Source organism: Mytilus edulis, chromosome 8 (genome assembly GCF_963676685.1).
Source record: "Mytilus edulis chromosome 8, xbMytEdul2.2, whole genome shotgun sequence".
Classification (NCBI taxonomy): Eukaryota; Metazoa; Mollusca; class Bivalvia; order Mytilida; family Mytilidae; genus Mytilus; species Mytilus edulis.
Window position 1 is genome coordinate 2,471,354 of NC_092351.1, and position 16,088 is coordinate 2,487,441.

General features: G+C 31.9%; 1 protein-coding gene across 1 annotated transcript; it reads right to left on the reverse strand.

Moving 5' to 3' along the window:
• Nucleotides 1-15,147: 15,147 nt before the first annotated feature.
• Nucleotides 15,148-15,495, reverse strand: LOC139486689 (caspase-2-like). Its single transcript, XM_071271608.1, has one exon. It carries the CDS (start codon nt 15,493-15,495, stop codon nt 15,148-15,150), a length of 348 nt encoding a protein of 115 aa, XP_071127709.1.
• Nucleotides 15,496-16,088: the final 593 nt, after the last annotated feature.

Here is a 16,088-nt window from a genome sequence, read left to right on the forward strand (position 1 = left end):
TAGTAGAATGAAAAAATTTCGGAAATTTTCCAGGATTTTTTTATTATTTTTTTTTATTGATTTTTCTACCGTAATAGTGGACTTCGTCCCCATATAACTGTAGAAAATAAAAAAAAAAAAAAAAAAAAAAAAACTGACTTCATCCCATATTATGGTAGAAAAAGCTACTTCCTTTTTCCAGTCTTGTTTGCATGTGACTTTGAATAAAATATATATTTATCAGTCTAGTAAAATATAAGGAAGGAACTCAATACCCATTCATTTTTGAAAAACGTTACCTGAAAGCATTCCTTAGTTTACATTGAGTATGACGTCATAACTTAAACAACGTCACAACTAAAATCCCTAACAACAGAACTAAAATTGGAAACGTTACGGTGTTTCCGTTTCTTTCTTTAAGGGCATACGATACAGTTTTGATCCTGTATTTACATGTTGATCAAATTTCCATATAGACTTTTTTTTACCTGATTAAATCAAATATGTAATAAAACATATACCTTCATGTGATACTTTTTGAGTAAAATAAGGTCAAAATGTTGTATATTTGTTCAAAATTCGGATTTTGTTTTAAAGGAAAAACACAAATTGTTTTTGTTAAACAATCTGTAATTTCTGTATTTTATAAGTATCTTCAAAATTTATACATTTTTTATTCAGAAATAACTCATATCTATCAAATGTCCATGAACGTAGAAAAAAAACATCATTTTTTGCTATATATTTATCAAATTAAAAACAAATTGCACTATTTACGTTTTCATGAAAATTGGCACACATAATCTTCTCGCATAATAAAAGCAATTTTAAAAAAGAGGGATACATAATCTCATTTTCAAGTTAGATAAGTTTGTACGATAAAAATCAATCGAAAACTGAATCTCTTCCCGATAAGTCATAGTTTGACGTCGCAAAAATATCAATTTACGTTAGTTTAAGGGTGTACGATACAGTTACAGGGGAGGTAATGACGTTGCTAACGTAAAATGTTTTTTTCGCGACGTCGAACTGTGACATATCGGGATTTTTATCATTCAAACTGATTTAATTGGAAAACGAGTACATGGATCCCTATTTTTTAAAACGACATTTTATTTCATTTTGCAGGGAGATTATGTGGTCCAAATTTTATAAAACTGTAAATAGTGCAATTTGTTGAATTTTGGTAAATATACAGCAAAAAATGACGTTTTTTTCTCAATTCATGACCATTTGATAAATATGAGTAATTTCTGAATAAAAAATGTTTAAATTTTTTAGGATAATTATAAAATACAGAAATTACAAATTATTTAACAAAAAACAATTTGTGTTATCTTTTAAAACAAAAAAGGAAAAATACGACCACAAATTCGAATTTTGAGCAAATATACAAATTTTCGACCTCATTTAACTCAAAAAGTAGCACATGAAGGTATATTTTTTATTACATATTTGAAAAAAATAGCCTATATGAAAATTTTCATCAAACTGTAAATACAGGATCAAAACCTTATCGTATGCCCTTAACACCCAGTCTTTGATAGAACCATGTAAAATGCTTATAAGTGGGTCCACATGGCATGTCAACCAAATGGAATAAAATTTTGTACACATGTTATGATATCCGAGAGAGAAAAAAAAATCTAACTTTAAAATTTTATTTAAAGCTATTTTTAGATTTTATAGCGCCATCTACTGGAAATGCCTGAATTTAAAAAAAAATCTACCAAAAAGAACACAATTTTATGATATATTTCTATTATGAATTACAAAATACGTTGAACCACAAACGTCAAAATCATTCAATCGTGTAGTGGAATTATTTGTGGATTCTTATAAATTATATATAACTTTTGGACTATTTTAAACCTCGGTCTATTTCTGAAATTTATTCTTACATACTTTTGATTTTTTAACCCTGTATGCTAACAATGCCTATGTAAAATTTTTAAATTGTTTGTATGCACATTGAACGACAAATATATGTGACGTATAAACGCGAATCAATGAATGTGTTTGTGGATAGATGTTTTTGTGTTCTGTTAAATTGTTCCTATAAAAATTGATGATACCCATATTTTGACTATTTTATTTATTGTGTCTGTTTAGTTAACGCATCATTGTAAATATAACGGAATTTGATGAGACTGTCATCAAAGTGAGAGGGCTAGTGCTATAAAACCAGGTTTAATCCACCATTTTCTACATTTGAAAATGCCTGTACCAAGTCAGGAATATGACAGTTCTTTTCCATTCGTTTTTGATGTGTTGTTATTTGATTTTGCCATGTGATTATGGACCTTCCGAATTGATTTTCCTCTAAGTTTAGTATTTTTGTGATTTTATTTTTTGTTACTCTGAATATGCTAGATAAGGTTATGTTTAACTGGTATTTGAATTGATTTTTATAACAAGCATCACTCGTCCTTCGAAACTTGACAAAATGTTAAAGTTTGAGTATAGCTAAATTTTGGGGCTGACCGGTCCAAAAATGTCACGAAAGGACATGACATCTCTTAAAGTACTTTGATTTTTTAAATGTTTTAGATATTTCTATCTAGGTTACCATGTGAACTACAAGTTTTATGATTTTTGAGCTGGGGTCTCTTACACTGTTACCATGGCATCGGAATAAAAATTGGTTATTTTCATATATTTTTCACAATAATCTGTGTATTTAATCATGCAAATTATTTATCTTTTGACACTATCTTATCATATTTGGCATAAGGATGTATTACAATAAGACATTATATCTGATAAAATGAAAACTGCCAATTGACCTTTGACCTTAAGGTCAAAATATTTGATTTTTTTCCGTTGTTTTACTAGAGCACACATTTTCTTTTCCTTGAAGAAGTTTTCTAATACTAGACAAACAATGTCAGCACCTTAATATGATGTGTTGTGTACCATGGATAATGACCTTGATATTTGACCTTCATGGTCAAATAAAAGGTCAAGGTAAAATAGGTAATTCTATACGTCAGCCTAAAACAAAACATTCTGTCTTGCCATGTTAATATGAAAGAGAAGTGTACTAACTGCTTATGAGACAACTATCCACCACAGTAAAATGGAGTGGTAGTAAGCAATTTATAGGCCACAGAATGGGCAAACCTTTGCACTACAGCTCAGGGTTTTTTCATGAAGTCATGTCCCGCTCTCTCTATATATCAAGACTAGACCAGTTATGTGAATCATATATTATGGTCCTCATGTCCTAACCCCTCGATTCATAACTTTTTTCATTTATTGGAAACAGTGCATATTTCCACTCACGCACCATATATTTTTATTGCAATCGCAGTCTTTTTTGATAAGAGTGACTTCTACAGGGGAGACATGAGTTTTGATTCACTAAAACAGTTCTAACGAGCTGTAGTTAAATTCTAAAAAAAATCGTAGAATTGTAGCTTAATGGTGAAATTTGAAATACTGCAAATTCAGAACTTAATGTTTGTAATAATATTATAATTGTATAATTATGGTAACCGTCAAAAATGTGAGATTAATCAAAGGAAATTTGAATTATACTGTAACAGAATATTGTACAAAAAAGAAAATGCAACTTTTGGTTATGTAACAGTCTTGGCCATATAGAGCTAACTACGTGGTGTCAGGTTTCCCAGTTTGTTGCAGACCGTGTAGCGACCTATAGGTGTACATGTTTGTCTGGTTAACTTCTGAGATGAAATATTGTATCCTTGACACATACCCAATATTTATTCATGTTGTCCCCCTGAGCATCACATTGCGGCTGGGGATATATAAATGCTGTTCCTTAGTCTGTCCAAGCATCGGTTTGTATTGTAAAGTATCTATTATAATTAATCGTTATCTAATTTTGATAAAACTAATGCCATTGCTTTCTAAAGATAAACGGTCAAGGCTGAAGATGGGCCTAGTCCAAACATTTAGAATTTGGGGGGACATTGACAATCGGTTGTTTTTTTGCAATTATTTTTGAATTTATAGAAGGACTCTATTCTCAGTTTGTTAGATATCCCATATATAAACTAAGAAAACCATGAAGATTTAATAAATAAAAGCTGTGTTTTGAAAGGCCCAAGGATTTCTTGAACAAATGAAAAAGAATTTATTATAATACCGCATCTTCTTACTTTTATTTTGTATGCTTTTTATACGACTGCAAAAAAAATTTTGGGATTATAAAATGGTATGAAAACACATTGGTTTCCGGACAATAACTATATTTTAAGTGAATGGAACCCTATATTTTTTTTAAAGGTTCATTACCACAAAAGGAAGGTTGGGATCGATTTTGGGGATGATGTTCCCAACCGTTTAGGAATTAGGGGACACAAAGGGACCAAACACAAGCATTATACTAGTTTTGGGATTATTACTTATGTATTAGTATTTCTATTGCTTTGAAATTGTACCACAATGTTTAATATCACAAGTAAAAGGTTTGGATTCATTTTAGGGGTTATGGGATCAACAGTTTAGGAATAAAGGGCCAAAAAGGGGCCACAAACAAGCATTTTTCTAGTTTTCAGACAATAACTTGTGTGTTAGTGTATGGATCTCTCTGACATTGTACCACAAGGTTATATAGGGAAGGCTGGGATTGAGTTTGGGATTTATTACCCAAAAATGGAGGAATAAGGGGCCAAAAATCATTTTTCTAGTTTCTTGACAATTACTTGTGTTAAAGTGTAGGAATCTCTCTGGAAAGTACTACAATATTCCGCTATACAAAGGAGAGGCTGCAGTGGGACTGTGTTTTGGAGTTATTGGCCCAAGGGGGTTTCATAAATGTAAAGGGGGATTTTTGTCCAATTCATTAATGGGATTCATACTTTTTTCCCAAAATGTTTCATATTTTAAATTCAATTACACAGTATTGCACAATAGAATTGTAAGATCTTTGACACATTTATACTGTGTCAGAAACCTATATTATGTCAAAAATTTGATTTCAATCCAAATTCAGACAATATCAAGCTTGAGTTGTGTGTCCAAATTTGCCTCAACTGTTCATTGTTCGACATCTGCGGTCGTAATAGGCTGTGCTCAGCGAAAATTTTTATTTAAGCAAGGTGGAAAAAAACTGAAAAAGACATCGTTAAAAAAGCTGCAATTGTTCGTGTCAGTGTAAAAGTGTAATTTTGACATAAAAAATATATAAAGTATTTTCTAAAGTTTGCTTCAGACATTATCTCTTAACCATAAAAAAGCTTAACATAAACAAGCTCTGTCCAAATTTCATAAAATCTTAGTTTTGACAAAGTTATTGGTGTCTAAAAAAAGAACTAAATGTTGACGCCGCTGCCACCAACGAAAGAATATAGGATCACTATGTCTCACTTTTGCAACATTGATAGTGTAGTATCGATATAATTATCAGCATGACAAGATGTAAAAACAATTCAATGGCTAAACTTGCTAGTTAACTTCTTATTGGTGTTATTGTCCTTCAATGACGATTTTAAACATTTATTTGCGTGTTTGCGAATTATTTAGAAATGGGATAAATTGTAATAGTATAATATATATAGGTGTATAGAGACTATAGGGGCAAAATTCAAAGAACTACACACAAGTCTGCATGGCTCAAATCGTCAGACGACGTATAGCCTTATAATGAAGATTTTAACTTTTTTTTTAAATTTTTGCCTAGTATCTTGAAAACTTCAATCTAAAGATGTCAACTTTAAAAAGCAAGAAAAAATAAAAAAAAATAAAAATAAATATCTAAATACATGCGATGGTTTTATAATGATGAGTTGACAGCACACATGAGTTTAAAAGTCTGTTTATATAATTGGATTTCTTTGTACCAGTATTGCCCAATTGTTTATATAAAAATCGATGTTAATTTGACTGCATTTTTTTTAGGTATTTACACTTTGTTAAATTATTGCTGTTTTCTTTTCAAAATATTCTTTGAAACTATATGGATATACAGATTGTTATTCTATAAATGTTTGTTATTAATTAAAAACTGCAAATTTGTACATTTTTCAACAGAATCGTACAAGATATCCCGATTGTTTTAGTATAAAATTATTACATCTTGGTAGGCTTTGTTTTATATTTATCTGTATGAAAAGAAAGTAAATATTGAAACACTTATTATGTATCAAGAGCAGAATACTAAATTTGAAGAAAAATCGATTTTTTTTAATCAGATTTTTGAAAATGCATTTTTTTTCAGAATTACCGGTCTACGGATTGATATATTAATTTCATTGATTTCAGAGAAAGGCAAATTTGAATATTATTCTAGGAGAATTTAAGAAAGTACTAAAACAAGAGCCCACCCATCGTATATGCTTAAATGCGTTATTAAATATGTCTCTTAATATAACCAAATAGATAATATAATTTTATGTTTAATGTACAGAGAATTGGTTAGTTTGAAAAAAGTTATTTTAATCTTTTTTTTTAAATCATTTCTACTGGATTATCTCCCTTTGTGTCATATAATTCAATATATATGGCACCATAAATTGTGATTGAACTATGGTCATTGTTACTTTCTATTAGCTTGTCAATTATTATACTGCTTTTGAAAAAGAAACACTTACATTTCCAAAATTATCCACGAAATACTAGTATAAATTCATTGGTTTATAGAGAGGAAATGTACATTTAGGCATGTTTTTTTCGAGAAGAATTCTACAATATACTTGAAAGAGATCCCAGCAAGTTTATTAACTAAAATGCATAATTAAGTATTCCAATTAATAGAATAAAGTGAGTTATCTTTATATTTTTAATGGACCAAAGGCTGGATAGCTTTTTAAAATATGTAATTTTTATGATTTTCTGAGAGAAAAAAATCCTGGATTATCTCCCTAGTAATAAGCCACACACTGTTTCTTGAAAAATGTATACATGTACTGATGAGTTTCTAAAGCTTTAACACTTGATTATTCAATAAATCATCATAATCTATCTCGTTATTTTCCGAATTTATAGTTTCAGGGTGTTGAAATTGGTCAATTTCATAGAAATCTCACTCAAGGGAAAACTGGTTCCCGGTACATTACAGCATCTCCAAGCTGAAAGACATGAGAACCAGCACCATCACCTGGTGAAATATTTTTAATATGAACTTCTTTCATAATGTTGTTTAAGCACACAAAGTTTCAATCGAATCTGAATACCCCCCTTGTGGACTGTTTTGCATCGTTTTCTGAGAGACTGGGTGTTAACATGTTTGAATTACAAGAAATAATTCATTTAGACTTCGTCCCCATTCACAGGTAATGCCTGTCTCATATTAGGGGACTTCATTCCCATATTACAGTAGAAAAATTGTAATATTAAAGGATTAGAAATTAAGCTAGAAAGCAGCACTAATACCTTAAAAATATGTCAACTAGCAGACGATACTACTCTGTTCCTACATTCTAAACAGGACATTACAGCTGCATTAAATTTAATTGAAACATTTGGTGACTTCTCTGGCCTTAAACTTAATAGAACTAAAACTGAAGGAATATGGCTTGGCAAATTAAAGCACTGCAAAGAAAAATATGAAGATATCAATTGGAGTAAAAAACCTATCAAAAGTTTGGGAATTTATTTTGGACACAATAAATCAGAATGTCAAAATCTTAATATTGAAAAACAAATATTGAAATGTGAAAAAATAATAGCAAATTGGAAGAAAAGAAAACTAAGTATATTAGGGAGAATAGTAGTAACTAAATCTTTGATTATACCAAACTTAACATATATAGCATCAAATACTGTATACCAAAAGATTCGCTACAAAAATTTAAAACCCTCATATACAATTTTATATGGAATGGTAAAAGAGATAAAATTAAAAGATCAAATCTTACAGCAGAGTACAACAAAGGGGGACTTAAAATGATAGACATTGACATTTTTATAAAATCCATACACATAGGCTGGATAACAAAATTATTTAATACCGAAATTGACGATTGGACAGTTATACCAAGATTTTATTTAAATAAATTTGGTAATAACTTGATCATATTTCTAATGAATCTAAAAAATATAAATAATCTAGATAAAACAACTTTCAAAAGTGTTCCAGAATTTTACCAAGAATTAATTAAAACTTGGATTAGTGTTAAAGGAGGTGGGTCATCATACCCACATGACTTTCTACAAATAAGAAAACAATTTATATGGGGAAATAATTTTATCAGACTAAATGGAAAATGTTTATTTTTTGAAGAGTGGGTAAAAAGCAATTTGTTTTTCATAAATGATATCATAGATGATAGAGGTCAAATTTCAGAAACATATATACTTTCTAAACTAAAAAATAAACAAGATTGGATCAGGCAGATATCCTGCATTAAAAAAGCAATACCAAATCAATGGCTTACCATAATAAATCAAGATAATTCAACTAAAACTAAAGTTAATATTCATAAAACTATAAACAGCCTAAAAATCATGCTTAATAAAGAAATTAATTCTAAAATGAGTACAAAACAAATGTATAACATTATTATAAATGAAAACAAACCAGACAAACCTATAGGAGTTATAATGTGGGAAAAATTGTTTGCCAAAAACCTTTACTTCAAACTAGAAAATTGTTTCAACTTCATTTTTAACTACTTACCTGACAATAAACTGAAAATGTTTAGATGGAAATTAATTCACTATATACTTCCATGCAATGATTTATTAGTAAAATGGAAAATACTCACAGATAATAAATGTAATCATTGCAGTTTAAAAGAAGATTACGAACATTTTTATTTTTCTTGCAGTTACAACAGCGATTTTATATCAAAAATATTGAACCTTCTTAAATTTATAGGTTTCAACGAAAGCATTTTTAATATGGAAAATCTTATAGTAGGATATAAAATAAATGATGAAGCTTATAATGAAATTAACTTCCTTTTGACTGTAATATTTTTTTATATCTACAAATCATATTACATCTCTGACTCAAAGAGAACAAAAATAGATATCTTTAAAATATTCAAGGCAGAAATAAAATATATAGTTGAAGTCAATAATGTAATTAAAAGAAAAAACAGTAAATTGATCATAAAAACCCTAAACTACATAAATGATCATAAATAATAATAAATACCCCTGAGGTCACATGACCCAAGTATTAAGTCACATGACTTGAGCATGTCAGGTGACAATAAAGTACTTTAACATCTAACACATGTTAAAAAAAAATGAAAATTAATTATTCAATATTGTTTAATATACACTTTTTTTCATTACTTCTTCTTTTACTATTTATTTTATTTTGATTTTGACAACTTTGTGTTGTACACTCTGATGTTGTGTATATAATCATGTTTACCTGGGTAGTTTAGATATATGATCTTAGTCTAAAATACCACAGTTTTCAAATAAGTTAAAACTTCGATTATGATTCAAAACATCACGAAAATTATGGTCAACTTACCTTTCAAATTAGACAAATTGTCTAGAAGTATTATGAATTAAATTTATCCAAAATCACAAAGATGATGATGACAAAATAATGCACATTTATCTAATATTAAAAACCACTATCGGACGGAAGTGAAATTCCCCGGTAAACATGAAATCATTTAAAATATTGTAATATTGTAATGTAACATCAATTTACTTTTATTAGATATTCTTCCTGGATACCTAATAACTAATATATCAGGAATACTTAGTGCAATGCTGTACACTAAGTAAATTGTTAACAGCAATAGAGTGCAATAAAATATATTATCCACGTTAAAAAAAAAAAAAAAAAAAATTGTAACGGCCTGACCATTAAGTTTAACCGACGATTGGGCTCAAGCAACAAGACTATCAGGTACTGATAATTTATTCTCAAACCAATCTAACAAATGGTAAAAAGCTGAAAAATATAAATAAAATACAATTTTACAATGTGTTCAATTAATGTTATTATAACGAAATGTCAAAGGTAATTGATAGCACAGTCTGTTGAATGCGAGAAAATGTTGTACTTTCAAGAACAGATAAATTCCAGGTATTTCACGGAGAAAAGGTTCAAATATGTAGAGAGCAATTTGAAGGGTTCAAATACAATGTTGTAGAATTAACTCACACTGTGGTTAGCCACGAGTTGTGTCCTAGATGACGTTTGTCCTTTGAAAAGTTCTCCAGAACTGGTATGACCTTGCAATGTTCAGTTTGAGATTTGTGTGAGCAGGGGAAAGGTAGCGATGATACGATGTTTTAATGTTCTTATAAGGTTAAAGATGAATAATCCTCCTAGACTGGTACACATCAACAGATTAAGAATATAATCGAAGGAAATACACAAATTGAGGAAAGGTGTAACAGAATTCTCCCCGTCTGATGTCTATCTGATATCACTATTCCATAAATTAATCGCATATGAACATAAGATCTAGATAAATGAATAAATCCAAATATAAATTAAATATATACAGGTGAATTATCCCCTATTTGTCGTGTGAGAAATATCAGGTCTGAACGACTTTTCACTATAAAGGTTCCTGAATGTATACATTCCACGGGAAACTGGGTTGGCACAGTTACTTGTCCTTTGGATAAAGGGTGTCTCGGACGACATTGTTGTGTTCTGTAGAATGTTCCACTTCTGCTGTATCATTATATGAACTGTTTTCTCTAACGTTGTTAGACGGCGATGACGATCGAAGATGGTCCTCCAATAATCATGACAAGTGTGAGTAGTTGGTACTTGTCCGTTTTGGCGAATTGTCACATTCTTTTGTGTATCAGACGAAATTAGGCGTTTCGTCATAACGTTCAATCCTGCAGATCTAGTCGCTCTATCTATAAAGTGGCGTCCTCTATGTTTGATTTTGTCGTAGTAATTGTCCAAGAAAAGGTGTTACTCTGTGACGATGTCCAGATAAGACTACTGGTTCCTTTTCACTTATATTCAAGTCAGATTTGGCAATACTGCTTCCTTCTCGTAGTAGACGTTGCTCATGCAATGGCAGATTGAGATTGGCAATAGGTCCTTCTTTCGGAATAGGTTTGTGAATGCTATTGATTTCCTCTCCATGAACTTTAGGTTCTGTTGATTTCGGATTGAAACTTTCTTTATCTATAGATTTTTCTATAGAAGTCACAGATTTTGCTTTTAGTGACGCGAGTGATGTCCCTTTAGATGAATTTGTGAGTTTACCAGGCTTGGTACTAGGTCCTGTACATTCAAGGGATTGTATTGAATGCGATTTAGCGACCTTGGCATTCGAATGAAAGTTTTTGTCGTTAGACTGAACAACAATTGGATTATTGTCCTTAACGGCTATTTCCGGTCTTGAGGCAAGACGTTGTTTTGATTCTGTGATTGAAACGTAAGTTATCTTTGTGTTGACTTCGATAGGAACAGTTTGCTTGTCAATGTATGTATTTCCAATTATGACCCAAACAAGTCTCAACTTTTGGGCAAATGGAGTTCGGGATGGTCCTAGGCGTTGTTCAAGAACGTGGTGTGCCTCTATAAGGTCCCTTCCAATTAGGAGTAGAATTTGACAACGTTCCTCTAATGGTGTAATACTTGACGTATTGGTATCGTCTAGTGCCGTTCCATCGGCCTTGAAAACTTTTGCCCGAACATATAATCTACTCCGTCTTAAATCCATGTATTCGGGACCTTGTCCCGAATTGAAAAAATCAACTGTCGATACATCTGGCGAAGTGAAGTTTGACATTGGCCTAGTTTCCGAAAAAAATATTCGATCGATAGCTTCTTGATTCTTAGGTTCGTCAAACAAATCCAACTCCATCGGAATGCTAATGTCTTTGTTTTCTTCGTTTAATTACGCCATTTCTTTGTTGTCCTTTTATCAAAAATGGATGGTTCAGTTTCTAAATTGATCTTCCTATTCTTTGTATAGTATTTTTTCTTGGGTGGTGCCCTGTTTTTAGCTTTCTGCGTTTTACCTCTTACTCCTTTAAGTTTTTCGACTTGAATGGTTCTTGGTTTTGATTTCTTTCCTTTTATACCCACTGACTTAGCTTTTTCTTGTTTGATGTGCGGGTCTTTGTCGTGCGTCTGTTGTATAAGTTCTGAAACAGCACGATGTTCGATTGCGGCTGTTGGGCTACGTGTTCCACCCTGGTTTCATTTTTAGGTACGTCTTTCTTCAGAATTACAAATCTTTTTCTACCATAACGTCTCGACATTCCTCTTCAAAGTTGATTATTATGTTTCTTTTTTAAATAGCTCGCTTTATTTATGGCCTCTTGCCATAACAATGCATCACTTATGTATTGGGATTTCGACATCTCTACAGACAGGGATACTTTTTAAATTGAAGTGTTACACAGGCTTCCAAATTGATAACTGAACACGGTTGTCCCTTGTCGTCTCTTAAATAGATATGACCTTGATTCTCTGGCCCCAAACGAACAGGAACATAATATGGAGCGTTAAAGATCACGTTTGTCCTATAGTGTTTCATCTTCTTAATGACGCGTGCGTCTGTTGCCTCTTTACTGATGTGAACTTTCCGTAGGAGTGGTTTCTCGGATGAACCCACAAAACTCTCTTCACAAATGTTTGAATAAACGTAAACATCGTCTATATATTTCGACGCGTTTTTATAAGTGATATCGATTTCTGTCAATGCCACAACCCAGTACGCTTCAAGATTTATTTGCCTATCTCATTGTACTGTGAAGTCGTAAGCCATTTTCTGTTCAAACAAATATGATCCATCGGACGATTTAAGAACCATACGTATACGCATCTTGAACAGAAATGACGTTTTATTACAAGAGATCCTGTTATTTATTCATTTTGGATATCTGAAACGGGAACCCATGAGTCGAACTTTTTAGGGTACCCAAGCCAACGCATCAGTACCTGCTTAGTCCCATTTCTTTTTCGTCTTTTAATAACTTTTTCTATTTTCCATTTGGTCTCTCCATCCTTCCGTACTTTCTGAACTTCACTATCTTGGAAGGTCCCTTCTGTTTCTTTATCTTTAAGGTCAACGACCTTGTACAGACTAAGTTGTTGACGGAAATACCGACGTGATATCTTGAATATCTCCTCTGTCCATTTCTGTAGATAGCCACGTTGAAATGGATGACGTTTGAATGTAAGTCTGACAAGATCGTTTACCTTGTATCTAAAGCTTTTTTTCCTACTTTTGATCTATGTTTATTTAACGACTTTCTTTTCCTTTCTCTTAGGGTTTCGAGCAAGATATGCACTTAAACGAACTTCACCTGCATTGTGTTTATTTACTTCGAACGGTGCGAATCCACCAAGGGTACGATGCGGTCTTGCGTTATACCCCTTGACCATATCTTGCAGGACATTCACGTATTTATACGTTTGGTTGTGTCTTAAATGCCTGAATAAAATCGACTTCAGACTTCGAATGCTTCTCTCGACAATTGCACATTTTGTATCGTTAAGAGAATAATACGTGTTAATCCCCTGGTTATGAAAGATATTTCCGTACGTATTGGTTTTTGAATTCTTTCCCAAAGTCTGATCTAATAGAGGTAGGCTTCCTGTTTCCACTCATAATTGTTTTTAAGGCATTTAGTACACTGGTGTGGGTTTTATCCACAATTGGTTGTATCCATAGAAACTTGGAAAAACAATCAATTACAAACAACAAGAATTTATTTCCTGAGTTGAAGGCTTGAAATTTATCTAATTGCGCCAAGTCTATTTCCCAGAGACTATCTATTGTATCCACAAGATATCGACTCCGTTTAAATTTGTGTATATTATTCCGTGATAGACTGTAAGCGTCCTGGTTTTGTAACCATTGTTTTATTTTGTGTCTTCCTATTTTTATTTTCCCCTCTTGTTTAACTATGTTGTATAATTTATCAGAACCCGTAAATGCAGCAGCATGCTTAGGGTCATGCCATATTTTATCTAAATAGTCCTCATAGTTTAACGAACTCATCTTGAATAATGTTTTATTTATGTGAACATGTTATTTATTAAGGATTTGTTAAGATCAAATTCTTTATTCTATTACCTTTTGTCCTAATCTCCGGTTGAAATTTCAGTTTTTGAGGTGTGAATGTATGTTTTAATTTGTCTATGTCGATAGATCGAAAATAGTTCACTTCTCAGTTCAAATAAAAACAAAACATTTGATATTTTATTTTAAAAATTTATTATAATAAACAGTATACTAAAAATAACATCTAACTAATCGATCATGTCTATTGTCTCAGTTCTTTACCAGCTTTTTTCATAGCACTGTTGATACTTGATTGTAATCTCTGCAGATATCTCCATTGTTTAGTGATGAACAGTATACCGCACCTTTTATGATGTCTTATATCTACCTGGACTTGTTTTCGGAATAAACACACAGTGACTTTATAGTGTGGTAGATCAAACTGTTCAAAATATTTACATGTCGTATTGTTCATCGTCGGATCACTGTTCTTATGACCTATCGTAATCCTTTTACAGTCCGTCTAGTTTGTGGGTACCCTCCGAGATATTTCACTGGTTACCGCTAAACTTGTGGACATTAGAGCAAGCATTACAACGACACCAGTCCATTTAATCACGTCCAAATGCATTAAATATTTTTCATACATTGAGGAAAGATTTGATGCCAAACATAACTGAGACGGCATTTTATGTCCCATAGAAAACCTAATTGGTTGCTCATCATTTCGTTCTACAGACTCAAAAGATATTGCTTGTGAATTCATGTTGTACTCTGACCCAACAGGAGACAAAATGGATTACTCTTTAACTGTTAACGTTTTTATACCATGACTTCATAAAGGTTCAGCGAACGGGTTACAGTTTGAAAACCTGAGCATCCCTTCTTGGTTTTGATGGTCCTCTGATAAAATACAAGGGGTCGTGGTTTCCAGTTCAGGAACACTCTCTCTGACATCAGGAAATGTGCCTTTCCACTTATCATATGTCAGAGAAATACCCTTCTTTGTTGAAACTATCTTATTGGAATCAGGGATCTTCCATCGATGTATGACATCAAAAGTTGGATACCTTTTGTTAACAGAGACGTACACACCTTTACCAAAATGAAAAGTCATTTCAGGAACCCCTGTAACGTCATCAATCATCTGACCTATAGCCTCATCTATTTCGTTCACATACATTTCTAAAAGCTGCCACTGGTTCAAACGCAATGCTATTCCCTTTTTTGTAGGAACATCTGTGTCTGCTGAATTCTTTTCGTATTTGCAGATGTGAATAAGCACTTTGTCACCCTATTCATTGACGACGACAAAGATATCACCTCCTATAGGTATCATAACTCGATCGTTTGATACTTCTGGTTCAACCGTTGACTCTTTTAAAAGATGTACTAAACTGGACTTGCCTTCATCTACCAGTGCTGTACAAAAACATTTGAATGCCTTTGATCCACTTCTCTGAATTGTAGAAATAAGTTGTTTAGTTTTCGAATAAATATTTGAATGCTGTAAAATTTCTTCTCTCAACTCATCTTTTAGTATCCCACTCTGATATAAATGATCAGCCACAGCATCTGTTGGTGTTTCTTTCACCAATTTCACGTAATTTTTCTGAAGCGACTCTATGTGTTCTTTCTGCATGTTGACAGTCGGATTGTTTTTTTTATTCTTATACTCTGAACAATTTTTTAACGTGGATTTATAGTGATTTGGTAGAACAGGTGCTGTAGTTGAAACCTACGGATTGGGGGTTAGAATATCAGGAGATCGTGAATTTTTATACACCCTTTCTCTGTGATCACGGGATAAAATTGGGGAACATATCTTCTCCATTGTGTAAATACGTCGCCTGAAACGATGGGCATCAATGGCGTATGTCATCCAATGACCCTTTCTTACCTCTCGGGAGGCAAACGACCAGACTACCATGAGGTGTATTTCTTTAATTCATCCCTCTGGTAAAAACGAATCTACGAAGAATCGAATCAAAACAATAACAAAGACTTTTTCTAAAACAATATCAAAAGTTCGAGTGAAAAAAAACAATTTTTATCAAACAAATAGTAACTGTTATTTAACGCTACTCACCGTCTTAATTTCCTTTGAAAGTTCGTTTGACATTTCAAAACCTAGATTAAAAAACTCACGACGGACTAATTTCTATATAGTAAAATATGTATGTTTAAATCTACTTAAAGTAAGAGGAAAACACAGGTGAATAAATTAAAAAGCAA

Coding starts and splice junctions, on each gene's coding strand:
- LOC139486689 (XM_071271608.1), bottom strand. CDS start 15,495: ATGCAGAAAGAACACATAGAGTCGCTTCAGAAAAATTACGTGAAATTG.